At 56.4% G+C, this 18,847-nt stretch overlaps 1 protein-coding gene across 1 annotated transcript; it reads right to left on the bottom strand.

Annotated features, from left to right (window-relative positions):
* Positions 1–7,735: 7,735 nt before the first annotated feature.
* Positions 7,736–13,281, bottom strand: COMMD7 (COMM domain containing 7). Its single transcript, XM_039719437.1, has 9 exons — positions 13,136–13,281; positions 11,867–11,920; positions 11,679–11,781; positions 10,125–10,181; positions 10,006–10,043; positions 9,355–9,445; positions 9,182–9,231; positions 8,651–8,699; positions 7,736–8,139 (listed from the first exon to the last, which is right to left on the bottom strand). The coding sequence occupies exons 1-9, from the start codon at positions 13,217–13,219 to the stop codon at positions 8,063–8,065; spliced, it is 603 nt and encodes a 200-aa protein (XP_039575371.1). The 5' UTR covers positions 13,220–13,281; the 3' UTR covers positions 7,736–8,062.
* Between the last annotated feature and the right edge of the window lie 5,566 nt (positions 13,282–18,847).

An 18,847-nucleotide genomic window follows, 5' to 3' on the forward strand; every position in this document is an offset into this window, starting at 1 on the left:
CTCTCGAGCAAGCAGAGCGGGACAGAGCCCAGCCCGAGGCTTCCCAAAGCCACTCCAGCCCTGCAACTACCGCGTCCTTGCTGGGAGCCCACAGGGCACCCATCTCCCAGCTGGGGGGTGGTCTGGCGAGATGCCCCCCACCTGAGCCCTGGCACCCCTCCAAGCTGCCCCCACAACCCGAGCACCCTCAGCCCCGCCCGACAGGGCTCATCTCCAGAGCCAGGAAACGCCGCTGGCATCTGTGCCCTCATCTTTTCACCGGGGCTGCAAATCGCATCGGTCGCGGCACTCAGAGCCCGGTTCCTGTGCGGGTGCTCCAGCAGGGTCCCCAGCTTTGGCACGGCTCCCACAGCACAGCGTGACACGGGACTGTGCCTGACGAACAGATGGCACCAGTGCAGCCACAGCCAGGTTTGGTGGCAGGGGAGAACCTGCTGCCCTGTATCCGGGCTGCCAGGGGAGCGGGGACCTGCGCCCCGGCCCTGGGGAGCGCCCTGGGGATGCTGTTTGCAGAATGCTGCCTCCAAGGGCAGGCTCTGCTCCAGGCAGGTCTGGGGGAGCCTGCAGGATCAGCAGCAATAAAAGCTCCATGAGCCCTTTGTGCTGCACTGTGTCTGGGCAGCACTGCCTGAGTCCCTGTTTGGGGTTTTGTGTCCCCAGTCCAGGGGGGTCCTGCTGGGAGGAGAACACAGGTCAGAGCCAAACCAGCTGCAATGGGGAAGTGCTGATGGGAGCTTGTGGGTGGGTGGGGGGACTGCAGATACCTGGGCCAAGGCAGGAGGTTATGAGGCAGGTTGGAAACCAGGGCACATCATGGCAGGGAAGAGCCTCGGGAGGGGATGAGGCTGGAGCTGGAGCACACTGAGCTTGGAGGGCACAGTGAGTGAGCTGCGGTTATTCACAGCGCCATTATTACAGCCACCCATTTCCAACACCCTCGGCAAGGCGGGAGCACAATGTGCTCCAAGGAAATGTGATTGTGGGTCCTGCCCCTTGGCCCGGTGCTCGCTCACTGTGCAGATGGAGCTGGCAGCGCCTCGGCTCCGCTGCCTGGAGGGAGAGCGAGATGGCGGAGGGGAGGCAGGACTCGTCCTCACGGGCACAGGCAGAGCTCTGCGGGAGGGGGACAGAGCTGGCGCCATGGGGGACAGAGATAGTGACAGGGAGAGGAGAGGCAGCCCCGGGCTGGCTGCGGTGGCCACCCTTCCTAATGATCCCTGCCCCAGCCAGGAGCGATTTCTCCTTCTTCCTGGAGTGGAAGGAGCGATGGGCGCGTCAGCTGCACGGGCTGGATGTGTCACCTGCCAGCTGCTATGGTTGACAGTGCTGTGCTTGCATCTCTGTGTCCCACAACTGTCCACGGCTGGCCTGGCTTTCGCCTCCGATCTCTCTGCTCCTGGCTCAGAGGTTGGTTTCTAGGCAGAGCCTTAAAAACCACATGCATACAAGTACTAAAAAAAGCATAATTTTATTCAATAACTGCATTGTGTGCTCAGAATTCGCTATATGTGAGATGGAGCAAGTAGAAAAACTGGTGGAAAGGTGGGTGCTCCCCCTCTCCTTCACCTGCTCTGTCGAGCTGCTCTGTGCCTGCAGCACGGGGAGGGGGGCTCTGGCTCCCCCCCAAGTCCCACCCCATGCAGCCGGGCCAGCACGTTGGGCTCTGCCTCTGCCTGAGACCGGGTTTTTCTGCCCGGGGGGGCTCCAGAGAGCCCAGCATGCCGTGCTCCTGCTGCCTCCCTGGCACCTGGCCCTGCTGAGGCCACCTGCAGTGGGACAGGCACCCTCCGGCATCCCCGGGGTGGGTGTGGGGGGAGGAGGGTTGGCTAACATCGATAAATCCATAAATACAGCTAATTCCTCGCTAGTGCAAGCTGAAAGTCCCAGCCTGCCTGGCTGGGAGCAGGCGCCGTGAGGTGCCCCCCGGAGAGGTGACGGGTCTCCTCGTTGTTGTTATGATTATTTTTAATCTGCTCTTATCACAGCCATCCCGACCGAGGAACTGCCTGACCCAGCGCAGCACAGGGCGTGTGCGCTGGGATGGGAGCTCGCTCCAGTACGAGCCGCGGGTGACAGAACGGAACAGGGACGCTTGGGTTCAGTTTTATTGCTTTTGAATAAGTCCGGGGGCTCCTGCCCCCATCCCGGAGCTGAGTCAGTGTGGGGGGCTCTGCGGTGGGAGCCGCTGCTCGGGGCTGGGGCTGCTGCAGGGGCAGTTCGGGGGGGCTGGGGTGGGATGACAGGGGTGACGCCCGGCTTTGGGGTAGGCGAGGAAAAGTGTGGCTGCGGGGCTCCCGGCTGGGAAAGCGCTTGTGGGAACTGCGGGGGAGATGGTGCTGCTGGCAGCGAGAGGCGGGGGGGGCGGGGTCGGTGCCGGGTGCGGGGAGGGAGGGTCCGTGGGGCCAGGAGGAGGAGTGGGGCTGAGGAAGGGATGAGGGAGAGGAATGCGTCGAGGAAAGGGGACGGGGGAGGGAGGGATGCTCGGGGATTGAGGATGCAGGGAGATATCCTGGAGGAGGGCGGGCAGGATGCCCCGGGGAGAGAGGGCGGGGGACGGGAGCGCTGGATGCAGGAGCGGAGCCCGGAGAATGGAGGGCGCGGGGCGGGGTGTCCGGAGGGTGGGACTGGCTGGGTGCGGGGAGGGATGGGGTGTCCGGAAGGTGGGACTGGGTGGGTCTGCTGCCCCGCACCGCGCAGCGCAGCGGGGGCGGGCCGGGGGGCCCCGCCCGGCGGTGCCGCGAGTTCGTCGGGTCTCAGCAGCGGGGGTGGAAACGGGGGCGCCCTGCCTGGGGATCCCACCTATCCCACTCCAATCCTCACCCCGCGGGGAGCCGGACGAACCGGGCTGTCCGTGTTGGTGGTCCCTGGGGAGCGTTGCCAGCACCCACCCGTGCCCCAGCCAGCCCTGCAGATGAAGGGCGGTGGGGTGATGGTGCAGGGACAGTCCCCAGCCCCGCAGGACGGCGGGTCGGGCCACCCGGGTGCTGGCGTGACGCCGAGTTCCAGCAAGGGAAGGGCCCTTGACCTTGCTTGCAGCCTTCACATTTTCCCGCAGGAATGTGAGCGCTGCCATGTCCCTGTGGGCAGCAGTGGCCTCGGCCACCCAACTGCACCCTGGCCGCGTCCTGCTCCTTATCCACACCCCAGCTGTCGGTGTGAAACAAAGCTGAGAGATGGGGACATGATGGGGGTCATGCACCGTCCTTTCTACGCTGCTGCCATGGACACCGGCTGCAAGGTGTAGCCTCAGGGCTTGGTGCTGCTGTCGTGGATATGGGCTGCTCCGAGAGGAGGGATGCTGCCTGCGGTGCTGGGGCTGGCATGGGAATGGCACGGGAATCCTCCCCCGGTGTTTCACAGCTCCCCATCCCCACTGGGGCTTGTTAGAATCTCGTTTCCAAGCAAAGCTGTTCCCCAGTGCTGTGGGATGTGTCAGTGGCACAAGGGTTAACCCTGCTTTCCCTTTCCGTCGGTGCCTGGTCTGGGATAACCTCGTTAGTGGTGGCAGTGATGCCCCTGGGACAGAGCAGCCCTATAAACTGGAGCTGAGTGCTGGGAAATGGGCTGAGCTGCCTCCGCGGGGGGCTGGTGGGTGCTCCCCCCGCCAAGCACCAGCCCGTGGCTGCTCAGGGTGTCATGGACAGGAGAAGCTGTATCAGGCTCTCGGGGACAGGATGGATTTGTGAAGCTGGCATCCTTTGTGAAGCTGTGCCTGCAAGGGAATAAATGCCATCAGCTCTGGATAGGACACCCCAAAGGCATTGGGTGCTGAGAGGGGCTGGCCAAGCTCTGATCCCACAGCTTGGGGGCTCCTCTCTGTCCCCCAGGACTCTTCTCCTCAGCCACTCGCAGTGCAGGATCACACAGGGACCTTGTCACCATGGCTGTGCCAACTGTGCCCACGTGGGGCCTGGGGATGCCCCCCAGCCACTCCCTCCTGCTGGGTTGTTCCCTGGATGGGCTGGGGAGCACCCACCCCCTTCCCGAGGCTGGCACTGCTGTGGGTGCCCGGGCATTGTTTCTGCCTGTGCTGTTGTGCCACAGGCTGGTTTCTGGTGGCCACCTCCCCTTGCTGTGGGAGAAGATGGGTTCCGTATGCTGCAGCATTCATTCCCTCTGCTGATCGACAGCCTGCGGTCTGGCTGAGCAACCCCAATTGTTCCCAGCATTCTTGGACAAAGAACTGCCTAGAGAGATGGCAAGGCTTAGGAGCAGACGACATGCTAGGAATATTTCCACTGCCTTGGACACCAGCAGTCTCTTCCCCCACCTCCTGCAAGAACGGGAGGCAGCAGCTCTGTTCCACAGGCAGGGTGGGACGCCTTCCCCCTGCCCCGAGCAGAGTGGGTGCAGAATCCTGTCCCAAGGCAGGCTGAGGACTCGTCCCTCGAGTGTGTCCTGAGCTGCATGGTGCTGTGCCAAGTGCCACCCTCGCCTGTCTGCTCCTGTGAGGAGACAGCAAGCGCCACGGTTACCCCAGGGTGCTCCACACAGCCCCTGAGGGTCCCTGTCCCCAAGGATCCGTGTGGCACAGCAGGGTGGTGGTGCTGCCCCGGGGCCCTCCAGCGTGCTCAGGGCTGCTGTTCCCAAGCAGACAGAGCAATTTGGGGAGCTGCAGTTCACAGCTGGTGTTTTTGCTGGGTGCTGCATCAACCCAAAACCTGGAGGAATTAGGGAGGAGGATGGCATAGAGTGAGGAAGGGCAGGATTGCCTTCAGCACTGGGCTGGGCACCAGCTGCCTTGGGGCCCTCACCTGCCATTTCTGCTCCCTGCCTTGTCTCACCTGCTATGGCTCCCTCCCAGCTCTTGATCTGCCCTGAGATTTGTCACTCTGTTTTGCAAATGGGAAGGTTGGGACAGGGATACCCACCAAGCTAAAAGTCCTCAGCATGGAGCAGCTCCTGGTGAGGTCTGTGGAAACCAGGATGTCTCAGGGGAGCTCTGTCAGTTCCCACATGATCCGTTCAAGGTCAGGCAGAGCCAGCAGTAAGGAGCCCCAATTTCTTCCTTCCTTCTCTGCCTGCCCGTGGGCTCACAGGCACGTGTGGAGCCCACATCTGCTCTGCTCCCTCAGAGCAGAGGCTTTTGTTCTCAGGGTTTGGAGGATTCCTTCACATAGGAAAGGAGCAGCAGCATTGGCATTTCCAGTAGGGAGAAGATGCTTCATTTGAAAACATCCCAGTTCCCTTGGTCATTAGCATCTGACATGGCTGAGAATCACAACAGCATCGAATCCACGCTGGGAACTGACAGAGCCCAGAGTGCAGCCCCCGGTGGGGACTGACAGAGCCCAGAGTGCAGCCCCCATTCTGTGCTGCGCTGCTGGCGATGCCTGGGAGCACAGGATCCCCCTGGCTGCCAGGGCCACGCTGCCATCTCCCCTGTGCCCAGAGACACTGCCTGGCAGCCCGGGGCATGCTCAGGAGGCCCGAGGCAGCAGAGAGTCCCCGGTGCTGCGAGAGGGGGGCCGCACACGCAGGGAGGTGACCGCGTGTGGCTTCGGCATGGCCGCACACGCAGGGAGGTGACCGCGTGTGGCTCCGGCATGGCCGCACACGCAGGGAGGTGACCGCGTGTGGCTCCGGCATGGCCGCGCTGCCCCTGCCCCGCTGCAGGCCCACGTGTCCCCCGCAGCAGGGACAGCGATGGGGGGGCTGTGGCACGGCCGCCCCGGAGGAAACGGGCCGGGAAAGGCCTCGGGGAGGCAAACGGCCGCGGGAGTACGGTTAGCTGCACCCCGGGCTGGTGAGAGGCCCCTGTTTCCCCCGCGCCCGCTGTCCCGCCGAGATTAGCTCTCGGCTGGCTGCGCTTGACGGGCAGGCGGAAGGGGCCGCGCACACGAGCACGGCGGGGCCGCCCGGAAACACGGGCGAAACGGGCACCGGGCCGCTCCTTCCCTCCCGGCTCAGCCCCGCCCGTGGCTGTGCCAGCCGTGCCCGCTGCCTGCCAGCTCCCGGCAGGGCCCTGGACACCGGCCATCACCGCCGTGCTGGCGGCGAGGCCCAGGCCGTGCTGTGAGGAGGGCCATGGCTGCCATGGCTCTCCCAGAGCCGTCCTCGCTCCCGGCCGGCCCCATCGGGAGGGTGACCCGATTCCCTCACGGTTGGCGTCACCCCGTGCCGGTGCTGCCGGAGCCGGCTCCCCTCCAGCCCTTCCCCACGGGGCTGCCAGCTCGGCTCTTGCACAGCCAAGCGCGTGGGATGAAAGGGCGCTGGCGAGAGCGCCGGCGGCAGCAGCAAGGTCACGCCACGGCGCAAATGCCGCCGATCAGAGCTGCCCGTGGGGACCACAGAGCAGCATGGAGGTGACCCCTGCACTCGGGGTCAGCGGGCTCGGCGTGCGTCAGCCCCGAGCGGCTTAATCCCAACCGGGCAGGGGGAGGAGCGCGGGGGGACGGCGGATTCCTGACCCACAGCCGAGCCTGGCATCTTCTCTGCAGCGCCATGGCCACTTCCCAACATAACCGGATAGGGCTGAGTGGTGCCACCCTGGCACTGGGAGGGTGAGGAGAAATAATGGGAACAGGCAGAAGAAAATGCAAAGCAAAAAAAATTGCTTTTGTCTTCAGAAAGCAGCAGCCATTTGGACTGCTTCTTCCTCCCCGAAATAGCTTTTCCTGCCACCCAAAAGGAGAGAGAATATTCTGTAGAACATTATTTCAGAGGTTTTTGGTTTTGTTATTTCATTTTTACAGTAAGTATGTGACAAGGCTTGAAATGCTTGTGACTGATCTGATATGTGGGAAAATAAATAAATCCCTTCCTGGGTTTGCCAGCAGGATTCCCCAGCTCCCAAATACATGGCTCAGCCTGTGCCCGCTGTCACTCCTGCAGCACTGCAGGAAATGCAGTGCAGGGACACTCAGTGCTGGGTTTGCTGCAGCTGGAAACCCACGAGTAAAGCTGTGAGTTGCAGGGAGCTTTGTGATGCTTTTCTCACAGAAATGATCTGTTTGGGATGGGTTTAACTGGAAGCAGCTGCTGCTGCAGGGAGCCCCACACCAGACTGGCAGGATACTGAGGGACAGTGAATCCCTTCAGGTGGAGGCTGGAAACAGAAATTCTTACTGGGATATTCCCTGGTAATGTCCTTTATTCCCTTCACTGGAACTGCTGAGTGTGCCAGGGACACAGAGAAGCTTTGGGAAGTGCCCTGTAAGAGGAGCTTCCTTCATCCCTGTGCTGTGGGAGAGGCTTCAGCCAGCCCAGGCTGCTGGACTACTCCACAGTCTGAGAGGAACCTCAGTGACTGTAACACTAACCCAGGTGGATTGGAGCATCCTTCTGCTTCCTGATGAAGAGCTCATCCCTGCCCTCAGACAACTGAAGAGTCGAGCTAATGGCACTTCATGGGGCTTGGACATATGTCCAAACAGGCTGGATCTGACTGTGCCACGTCACACAGGCTGTAGATTAAAGAGCAGCACATCCAAATGAGATTTATCACCCCGGGAGATGTCCCCCCCCAATGCAAAAAGGTAGCTGTTTGGTCATTTAAGATTTAAAATCACCTACCACTGAGATACTTTTCCATAAAGAGGCACAATTGGGAAGAAGATAATCAACATGTTTCTTAATACAAGAGAAAGGAGAGGCTTGAAGGGGGCACTAAGTGATTCCCCACATTAGATGCTCTCCTTTCTTTCGTCATCCTCTCTGCTTAATCCTTCCAAGTTTCAAAACTATTCCTTGCTCCTGTTTCTCTTTTTCTCACAAAATCAGATTCTGATACAAATGGAGCAGGATGGGAATGGGTTTATTTCTTTGCTATTTTAGTAAAGGTATCCACAATACTTCTGACCACAGTTTCTCATAATAGTGTAGTATAAAAAAAAAAAAAAAGATGAGTGGACTTGTAGGTGCTTTGAAAAAGCTGAAACTTAGCCCAAGTTTCAGGTTCTAAAGGATTGATGGGTCCTGCTGGGCCATGACACCACTGCTCATTGCACAGCTTGTCTTCTCTTATCAGGGTGTGAAGAGTCAGCTGGGAAAGAGCAGATCTGCAGGCCCAGGAGGAGGAATTAAACATCCCGGACAGATGTCGGCTCAGGTCTGTGCAGTTTCAGCTGAAGCTTTCCAGGCTGGTTTTGACCCGTTCCATTTCATGCAGAAAACTGTAGAACTGGGGCAAAGTTAACTCTGCAGGAAAAAAAAAAAAAAAAGATGAAATCTTAGATTTCAGGTTACATTTCCAACATTGGCAAAGCTGCTCTGGTGCTACCACAGAGCAACTCATGTTCACCTAAGCTGGGCAGGATTAGCCACTGTGATTCCCAGCAGCTGGTTCCTTATGCTAGCCAGGCTGCCAGGGGGGCCAGGCTGGGATCTCCCCCTGGGATGGGATTTCCCAACAGCACTCCATGCTTGGGAACAATTTCTTTTCCTCCTCTGCCCTGCTGCTCTGCACTGCTCTGTGGCAGATCTGTGTTTACTGAGGCACAGATGTGAAGATGCCCGAAAGTCAGTGTTCCTGAACAGTTCTGGAGTGCCTGTGGGGCAGGAACAGCCAGTGATGGAGAGGCAGGAGCAACCACAGTGATGCTCTTGCAGTTATCCCACCCTGGTTCTGCCCCCAGACTCCCCCAGCAACACCCCGAGCCCCAAATTGCAGCTTTGCCACCCTTCCCTCTGGTCAGAACTGTTAACTCACCAACATACACGTTTTCCAATTGACTGCCTTTTTTAACCACCAGCTTCAGCTTGGGGAAAGGAAAAGCAGAAGTATTTTAGTTCAGAGACCTGTTCAGAGCACCAGGAGAGGACAGCAGAGCAGGAGTCTGCTGTGAGTTTGCTGCACAGCACACACATCTTTGACAGGCTTGCCAAGAAGTGTCACTGTAGGAACAGATACCCTGGGCATTGGGAAGATCTCTGGAAGTCCTTGATCCCACTTTCCTCCCTCCCAAAGATGGTTGACCTTTGCTAAACTGAGCTTTTTGAACAGTTTTTCAGAACGGGCCATGTTCCTGTGATACCTCATGTCTCCAGAGAAAAAAAAAGCAGCGTGCCTGCTCTCTGCTGGCAGCAGCACTTGGACACTGAAGATGCAGTCAGAGCCCATTCCTGTGAGACCCACAGAGCTTCCCTCTCCTTCCCTCACAGCCAGTGCTCCTCACATGCCTGGCTGGAGCTTGTTCCTCAACTGCCCTACAAGCTGAACTCTGTGATGTGGGAGATTTACCTGTAAGAAGATACTTCCCACTTTTTCCAGCTCACTGCTCCCAGCAGTCACTGTGAGTCAGAAAGAAGAGAAGGCAGATAATCTGTTAGTTAAGTGGTGAAATAAAACGTTATTTAGCCAAGAGCTGCTGCTGGGCTTCCCAACCCCTCCAGTTTATGTTGTAGCTCTATTACCTCCAAACTTCCACTCCATGTCTATCAGCTGGTTAATCATCAGTGTCTGACCCACAGCCAGGCGTGTTAGGGTGGGGGAATTCACCTTCCACTACAAGAGCAAAAGACACACCAGCAATTAATTCAGAGAGGCCTCTGTTTGTACCTGAAACTTCAACAACAGTCAGAAGGAAGGCAGAGGGTGGCAGAAGCCCAGAGTAAAGACAGAACTAATGTGGTCAGGAGGGCTTGCAGAGGTGTTTGAGTCCTGCTAGGATTTCCATCTGCCCTGTCACTTCTGTAAATGAAACTCACTGGTTTTGTTTTAGCACTGGTTCAGTGTAATAATATCTGTGCAAAAAGCCATGTGTTCATGTAACTGCATGACCCCAGGGCTCAAAGCATGGGAAGCACAAAAACATCACATGAAAGCCACACAGCAGTGAAGGAACTGTGACACTGATGGGGGAGAGGCCCTGGCAAACCAGAGGTATCATCAGACAAAGTGCCCCTTATTAGTTCTCTGAGGATCTTCAATTCAAAATCCCAAGCTGGTTTTGAAGAAAATACCCAACGTGCTGACGTGTCTCAGGAGCACAGCAGGGTTTATGAGTTCCCACTCACAGAACTGACATTTTGTTAGCTTAGAAACAAGCAAAAATATATGAATACCTGTTCTGCAAAATAACTGGCCTTCTCTTCACTGAGGCCTGTAGGGGGAAACCATATGAGATTACTATATGTGATAAATATTAATTATCTTTTTATTTAGTGGAAATCATGTGACCTACCTAGAGCAATAAAATCTGCTCTGACTTGTTCAGAAGACAAATTCCTCTTCAGGGCACCTGAACAAACACCACGAAGAAGAAAAGAAATCACTTTTTAAAGAGTCAAACCAATTTTTACTGAGTCAGAGGCAGGGACGGGACGGACGCTGGAAAGCCTCTGTTTCTGAGCTGTGTTTTGAAGCAAACCACAGCTCCTCGGAGATTGGAAACCCAGTCGTGCCTGCCAGTATCTCTGCAGATGCCCGGTGCTTTAAAAGTCCGGGCTCTGGGAGTGCCGGGGAGAGGGCGAGATCCCATTGCAGGTATCCATGGGAACAGCGGCCGCGGTTATGTTTTGAAGCTGCTGCTTTCTCTCCTGTAGCCGCTTTGCTTGTTAAAGGAGAACTGTTAAGGCTGGCGGGCTGCTAATTTGCCCTACCTGCTGTGTTTGGGATGATGGGTGTGAACGTGTGCATATAACACTTTCCCCCGCTGCGCCTTCCCCCTTTGTTCTGGGGCCCAGGCAGCGCAGGGACCTTTACAAGGATTCTGCTCTCTGAAGCCAAGAGCAGGAATCTCATAAATTCAAGGAGACTGCCAGCCCCACGTGGCTTTCCGGCTGTGTAGCACAGAGGCAAAGTTATCTGCTGTGATCTGTTCTGATCCCTGATATCGTGGCATCCCAGAGCTGAGGAAAAGTTACAACGGGATTGAAGCCAGTGCACACACACAGAGGAACGACAAGATGGGGGCACCAAGGCCTGAATCAGGATGGGAAAAATGCAAATTCTGCATTAAATCCTCACAAGACAGTTGCAGGAAAGAAAATTATCGCTACTCCTGGATAGGACAAGTTGCTTGAAGCAGTAGAAAAAGTTTAAAACAAATTCTAAAAACAGTTGTGCTCAGCACCAGGGCTGTGAAGGAAGCTACAGGGAACCAGGGTAATAGCAAGGGACTATTAATAACAGGAAAGATCAATGGGATGAACGTGCCGTGGAGTGTTTGATGCATTATCGTGTCAAACAGCAGCCACAACATCACGGTAATCCTATAAAGTGGTGGAGTCTGGGGTATTCCAGCGGAATCCCCCCAAACCTCTGCGTCACTGTTTATGGACACGGGAAGTGTTTCTCTAGAGCTGCAAGGTCAGCTGTCTCCTTCACACGGCCTAGAACTGCTCCAAACGCCTGTGCACTCTCTGATTTGTCTCCAGCAGCGCTTGGCCTTGGAGGAATTACAGCACTGGGTCACTTGGGTGGAAGTTCCTGCAGACACTCGGTGCCAACAGGACGCTGCCCTGATCTGGCAAAAGGGATTTCCAGGTACTGCTTAAACCACGATGTTGTGCTGCATTTAATGCACAGATATTTAAGGGAGTTTACTTAAGCCCGTGAAATGTGCATGCAGGCAGGGTATAAATAATACAAAGAGTCACCAAACAGGGGAACTTTTGATTCTTAAGTGCTAAGCACTGTATTAGCTACCTTTTAAAACTTATTGTGCAAACCAAGCCCTGCGGGAATGGCTGGGACAGACTGGCCTCAGGGCAGGATATGCAAATACATCACTTACCGTTGGGTACCAGAAGAATACTTTTGACAATGTTTTTCAGGGGGCCCAAGCTGATTTTATTCATGGTGGCAAAGTCTGAGAGCTGCATCAGAAATCTTTCTACCTGCTCAAGAGAAAGAGCAGTGACAAAATCTTTTCGCTGTTTCTGACCAGAGCTGCACTCACACATCTCTCCAGTTCTGCCTTACCTCCTTGGGCTCTGTCAGAAAGCGGAAAAGAACTTCAGTCAGCGCTGAGAATTGCTGTGAAGAAACGGGAGGGTGTTAGACTCGGACCTCAGCACCTCACCACCCCACCAGCACCACGATGAGGTGGTGATGTACCCCCTGACCCATCCCCACCTGCCTCTAGCACATTGATCCCAGAGCTGGACCTGTGCTGGTGTCCTGTCCCTGGCATTATGTGATGCCTGTGGATGGGATTTGCCCAGGATGCTTTTCAGAGCCTCCCAAGGGGTCTGTGCAGCTGGTAGCTGGCACTGCACAGGGCTTTTGTGACTTGTGGCTAATGGGAAGCTGCTGTTCTATCTTGTGCAGCCCAAAAACTGCGAGCGGGAAAAGTTGTGAACATCCAGTCTCACGTTTCACAAACCCCATAGGGTAACCAGGCTAACCTGGGAAAGGAACAGAACTGGTTAAGGGTCTAGCTGCTGCTTTCAGTGTTCTGGGTGTGCAGCTGGCAGGCAGGATGGAGAGACTGCTGGCACCAGCACCAGCGCTGGCTGTGACCTTCTGGGTATGGCCAAAAGTGGTATTGGCTGCTTTGTGGCTGCAGATCCTGCCCTGCCCTCGGCTTGGCCATCTAACAGAGATGGCACTGGGCTGTCACCAGGCTGATATCCTCAGTTCTGGCAAGCTGGGCTGGAAAAGCCTCAGCGTTTCCACTGACTTCAGTCCAAGCTGCACACCGGGTGTCAGTGACCTGGAGGCAGATGGTACCAATGACCAGGCCCGTTCAGCCTGGGGCAGGAAGCACAGGGTGGGAATCTGGGGTGGCAATCACAACCCGAACACTGTGACCCCACCACAAACCCCAGTGCTTGGCAGGACCCCACTGCCCACCAGGCACCATCTGAGCCCTCCACCAGCGTCCCTGCCCACGGCAGGCGGGGGAGCTAGATGGTGTTTAGGGTCCCTTCCAGGCGAAACCATTCCGGGATCCCATGGTTCTATAAACATCCTTCAAACAGCTTTGGTGTGCTCGGGGCTGGCCCGGCTGGATCGGGGCTGCACCGGTGTGCTCGGGGCTGGATCGGGGCGGTACCACCGGGCACCGGGCCCGCTGCCCGCCCTGCCTGGGGCACCGGGCCCAGCAGGGCCCTGTTGAGGCGGTGGGACCGGCACAGCCGGGTCCGCGCTCCCGGTGCGAGCCCGCCCCGCCCGGCCGCCGCCCCCCGGCCGGTCCCGTGCCCGGCGCTGCCCCCGCCGCCCTCCGCGCCCGTCCCCGTCGCGGCGCACCTGGGCGCTGAGCTGGTTCAGGTTGTGCATGTCGCCGCTCACGGCCTCCGGCACGGGCTCGCGGGTGAAGTTGAGCAGCCCCATGGCGGCGGCGGCTCCGCCCGCCCGGCCCCGGCTCCAGCCCCGGCCCCGCCGCCTCAGCTGAGCATTGGCGGCCGCACTTTCCGCACCGCCGCGCTCCCGGCCGGCCGCCGCCCCCCGGCCGGTCCCGTGCCCGGCGCTGCCCCCGCCGCCCTCCGCGCCCGTCCCCGTCGCGGCGCACCTGGGCGCTGAGCTGGTTCAGGTTGTGCATGTCGCCGCTCACGGCCTCCGGCACGGGCTCGCGGGTGAAGTTGAGCAGCCCCATGGCGGCGGCGGCTCCGCCCGCCCGGCCCCGGCTCCAGCCCCGGCCCCGCCGCCTCAGCTGAGCATTGGCGGCCGCACTTTCCGCACCGCCGCGCTCCCGGCCGCGCTCCGGGCACCCCGGGCCCGTCCGGCCCTGGCAGAACCCGGCGTGGCCCCTTGGCCCCCGCAGCGGGACCGGCGGTCGGTGGAGCCGGGGGCTGGAGAGCTGCCTGGCAGCTGAGTACTGTAGGATTTTTTATTGTACAAAAACCTTAAAAAAAAAAAAAAGAAAAGAAAAAAAAGAAGAAAAAAGAGTTTAAACCCATGGTTTATAAGATTAATAATTTTTTTTTGTTTTGGGTTTTTTTGTGGTTTTTTTTTCTTTTTTTTGGTTGGTTGGGTTTTTTGGTTTTTTTCTCCAAAAATTGCACGTGGGAACTGAAACTTCGGTGTGCTTTTCCCTCTCTGACTGCTGTCCCCAGCGCTGCTCTCTGCCTAGCTCGGGGTGATGGGTGCCCCAGGGATGAGCAGCCCACGTCCCAGGACTGGGCTCTGTGGAATGAGCAGATGTTGGGCAAGGAAGCAGCAGCTCTGGGATGAGCCAGCCCTTGGGCAGAAAGTGCCCAGATGCCGATGGGTCAGGGTTCCACAGGGAGGTTTCAGCTCGATTCTGGACATAATCCGTATGCAGGAGGTCTCCTTGACTCGAAGATGTGTTGTAGGAAGGCAGAGGAATTGCCTTCTCACGCCGTTACACACTCTTGTTTCTGTTCCATCTTGGGAGGAAGGCCTTGGTCCAAGAATACTGAAACTTGATTTATTCCTGCAGAGGACAATGGAAAGACTCTCTTGCCTTAAATTGCTATTTCACAGCTTCCCTTGATCTTGAGCAGGAGCTCTCCGGGATTCCACTATCAGTGTGATCCATTTTATCAGGGAAGGTGTTCTCTGTCTGTCGGGCCAGAGGACAGGGTGTAAAAACCTCTACGGAAGGTAAAACCCGGACAGCCCACAGGTGTTCTAGTTTATTACTGACACTTGCAATTGCAAATGAGAATATAGGAAATTTTGTAGCGCTTTCTTTGTGAAAGTATCTATCCCAGCAGTGGTTTATAAACAAGGAGATAAGCAGCTAAGTACCACTAATGATGGGGAGTTAAGAGATATTTCCTGGTTGTCTGGCTGGAAATAGCTTCCAACTTCCTTTTCTTCCCCCTCTACCTCCCAGACCAGCTGGGGAAGTTTTTGTTTCATGGATCCAAGGTGAGACTGTGCACCTCCTCGGTTTTTGGGGTGAAAAAATTTGATCGTAAATATTTAAGACACCTTTAAACAAGGTAATTTTTTCATATTGGAACAATGTATTCTGTATTCGTTTCTGTGGTGAACCCTCCAAGTCAGCGTGTTTAAACCATGGGAAATCCTTGTGTCTAAAAATGAGTTAATCTGAACTAAAACTCCTCCAGAGAATGGGATGCAGGGAGTAGCACTGGATACCAGTATGTGTGAACACACAATTCCTCTCTGGCTTTAAAATGCTGCATACAGCCCTATGCAATTTCCCCCCAAGTGTAAATTAGTAGTCGCAGTTAATTATCGCACATTTTCACAGCTACCGCATTTCTCCCCCGTACTCTGTGTCCGAAAAGTTGAAACCAGGCGAGAGTCAGCCTTCTGCCTGGCTGGCAGCCGAGGTCAGCCGTGCAGGAGCACTGTGGCAGACCTTTCCTTCCCCGTGTCGTCCCGGGAGATGCTTTGGGAGCCGATTAAGGGCGATCTGGGTGCGCGTGTGAGCTCGCCGCAGGTACGGCAGCACGGTGACACCAGCGCTGATAAAGAATTTCTCAGCAAAGAACCAAATTCTTGAGGAAAGGAAAGCTGAGTGACGGGATGCAAGAAGAAGAGTCTCGCCTGACGTACGCGGTCACAACATCCTGTTCAAACAATCACCAGGAAACTCGGTGGTCCTTCCTCCTGGGCTGGGAGCTGAGGGCAGTGTGACATGCGGGTGCCATGAGATTTATTCGAATAAAAGAGCAGGTTGAAGGGTGATGACCGTAGTTATGGGGGTGTCCGGCGGGGATGGAGCTCAGCATCCCGGGCAGAGCCCCAGGGCTGCCGTAGGGGTGCAGGCAGCCATCAGCCCATGGGTGCTCCTGCCATTCTCATGCAGAGCGCGTTGCTGATGGACTCATCAGAGCTGGGGACAGGCCAAGGGCAGCAGTTTGGAGTTGCAGGTATGTGCCCTTGTTCACCATGAATACCAAAGTAAAATCAACAGCCAAAAAGCAGTGGGGACACAAACATGCAGAGCAAAAGTCTGGTGCCCTCCAAACGGAGCAGAGGATCCTTGCGCCCTACTTGAGATGCATTTTTCAGCTTCATTTCACTTGTCAAAGTTGAAAAGCTTCCTCAACACTCAGAGAGTGTTACCTCGGGAAGGGTCCTTGTTATGTGTTCCCTAGAGATCGCATCCTGGGGTGTCCCCATCCTGTTCTCTGATGCCATTATCTATGCTAAGCTCTCCCAGCCCTTTACAGCTGCTCCCAGATCAGCCTTGCAGCTGAAGTGGGGAATGTGGCCTGCATTTGTCAGCCTGAGAAAGGCCTGGAAAAGGCAAGAGTGTGTGCAGAAGCCTGGGGGGCTTTCACCCACCTGCTCTCTGGGTGTTCTGCCCACCTGCAGTGTCTGCCTTGGGCTGGAAGCACTAAGAGAACATCTCTAGACACAGTCTGAGGGATGCTGTGACTCTTCCTGGCTGCCCAGCTGAAACTTCCAAGGAGTTAGTTCTGCCCCACTGGATAAATGAGATCTTTGAGACCAGGATTTCAGTTTCTTCAGCAGTTTAACGCCCCATCACACTCCTCAGCCTTTGGTCCCAGGCAGACACTGCTGCAGGAACAACTGGCTGCCAGTCTTTTGTGCAGAGGTGGAGCAGGGCTGGGAGCTCCACTGCCGGGCTCTGGCACACTCCTGCCTTGCAGCCACAGACAAAACACTCCCTCTCTGCACCGGCTTCTCTGCTCCTGAGCAGGGACCATAATCCCTGACCCAGGCAGGCAAGAGCAGCTCTGGCCGTGGTGTGGAGGGAGGGGGCTCTGCTGGCAGCCACCCCCTGGGAGCAGTGTTCCTCTTGATAAAAGTATATGTGTGAGGAGGGTGGTTTGGGGAGGCCTCGTCACTTCAGATTAGGCTGTAGCAGGCGTATCCTGTTTTCTAGGAAAAAGAGGATTTTGTGGCCAGCTTTGTTAGAGAGGCATTGAAGATTTTTCTTTGTGTGCCTTGGCGTTTGAAGTTTGCAGGCGGTAGCTGCAGACTTTCTAGATGTTCTGGTTACACGGATGACACTTATTTTTAACCTTATTTTTATTAGAGGTTTGTATCATGTGGGCCTGGCCAGCCCACAGGAAGGGCTAGAAACTTCTTGTAGGAGGGATAACATTTCCTATCTCTGTGAAAACAGCAATTCCCCCCAGATGGGAAAAGCTAGCCCAGCTGTAAGGCAGGCTGGGGCTGCATTCCCACATGTGGCAGCAGGATGAGGCTCTCCCACAACAGGAACAGACCTTGTTTCCAGCAGCCAGAGCCCTGCTGAGCAGCACAGCTCTCCCCAGGCTCAGGAGAGGTGCCAGGAACAGGAGACCTGCTCTGGGGAGCCGTGGTGAGGAGCGGCTGGCTGCTGAGAGCTGTGGTGGAGCAGCACTGGTGGAGCTGGGGGAGAGCCAGGCGGCCAGCACAGGGCTGGGGTGAGGGCTCACACAATGAAGATACTCATGGAAGAAGAGGAGACATCCTGTGGGACGTGCTCTGATGGGGTCTTGCAGTGAAGAATGCTGTGCAGTGAGAATGATATTACTGTGGGCTGGGAAAGAGCCTCTGGGCTGTGTGTGCAGCAACATGGGAGCCCCAAAGCCTGAACACAGCAGGAGCATCGCTGCTGACTTCGGTGGAAAGAGAAGTTCCTCCCGCTCTCAGCCCCAGCTTGCGACTGCCCAAGCTGATTTAATGGTGCTGGTGCTCCTCCCTGCCTGCAAGGAGACTAAACAAGTGCTCAGCCGTTACTGGGACGTGGGAATCGGGGACCCACAAGATCCAGAGGTGACAAGGTTACACTGCTGACAGCTGTAGGTAATGACACATATTTATTTATTTGTGGAGGATCTCCAGGAACGCTGCTGTGATCCATGGAGTAGGTCCCAACTCAAACCTTTGGGTGCAAAGCAAAAGATGGGAGGTGGTGGCAGCCAGAGCAGAGCTCTGGGCAGGGGGTGGCATTAGTTTGCCTGGCCAGGGTGGCAAAGGAGAATTTTAGGAAGAAATTAGAGTGGGAGAATGGGTGGACAAAGAGGAGCTGGGCCTGGTGTCATACCCCAGGTGTATTTTAGAGAAGGCTCTGGCTGAGCAGCCTTCAGTGAAGACAAGGATTCAGGGTTGGGAGTGAGGAGTTATGTGTGGAAGAGCTGGCATGGTTGCTGGGAAGCATGTGAAAAATGAGGAGTCACTTCCCGTGTGAATGGATGTTGCCAGTCCCAGCGGTGTGATAGTGACAGGGAATGGCTCCTTCAGCTGGTTGGTCACTGGCTCCATGAATCTGAGATGCCAGCCAGCCAAAGGAGCACAGCCAGATGGGGGAATGGCTCTTGCTGGAATGACATTTTGCAGAAGCTGGGCAGCCCAGCCTTGCTGCAGATGGGAGTTCCTCCACCATGGGCAGGGATGCGTCCGTGGCACGGTGTGCAGAGGACATGCTGCTTGTGCTCGGGGTGCTCAGGGACCCCCCAGTTCTCCCTCCCTGCTCACAGCAGCCTGGCCATGCTGCCTGCTCCTTGCAGCTGCTCCAGCTCTGGAGTGGAGGAGCTTTGTCCACACAGCCATGTGCCATCACTGGTCTGTGCTGGAAAGCCACAGGGCTGGTGGGAAGCTGCTTTGGTACTCTCCTGACAGAGGCTCAACACGAGAGCCTGGTGCAGCTACCTGGAATGTGTGGCAGGAGCCTGGGTATAAAATCTCTGTAGAAGTACCTTGTTTCCTGTGAAATGATGTACACACTCTCTTGGTTGTTATGAAATAAACTCTCAGCATCTCTCTGTGGTGTGTGTAGCAGACACAGGAAAAGGATCAGGCTTTGGCTCACCGTCTGCCAGAGCTGCTTTGTCTGGTACCAGACCTTTCCCACAAGCAGTTTGCAGAGTCTTGCTCTCCTGAATTAAATGATAACTGAGGGGCAGAGAGAGAAAGAGGGCGTTTCGGCTGGTGGGAGATTGATGGCAGGTCAGTGAGGCCAACAGCAGCAGGAAGGTTTCCGTAGAAAGGGAGAGGAACCTGTGGATGCTGGAAGGGCTGATTCCACCCTCACAGTGCCCTGGAAACTCTCATGAGCACAGCTCT

Source organism: Passer montanus, unplaced genomic scaffold, assembly GCF_014805655.1.
Source record: "Passer montanus isolate IOZ18808 unplaced genomic scaffold, ASM1480565v1 scaffold41, whole genome shotgun sequence".
NCBI lineage: Eukaryota > Metazoa > Chordata > Aves > Passeriformes > Passeridae > Passer > Passer montanus.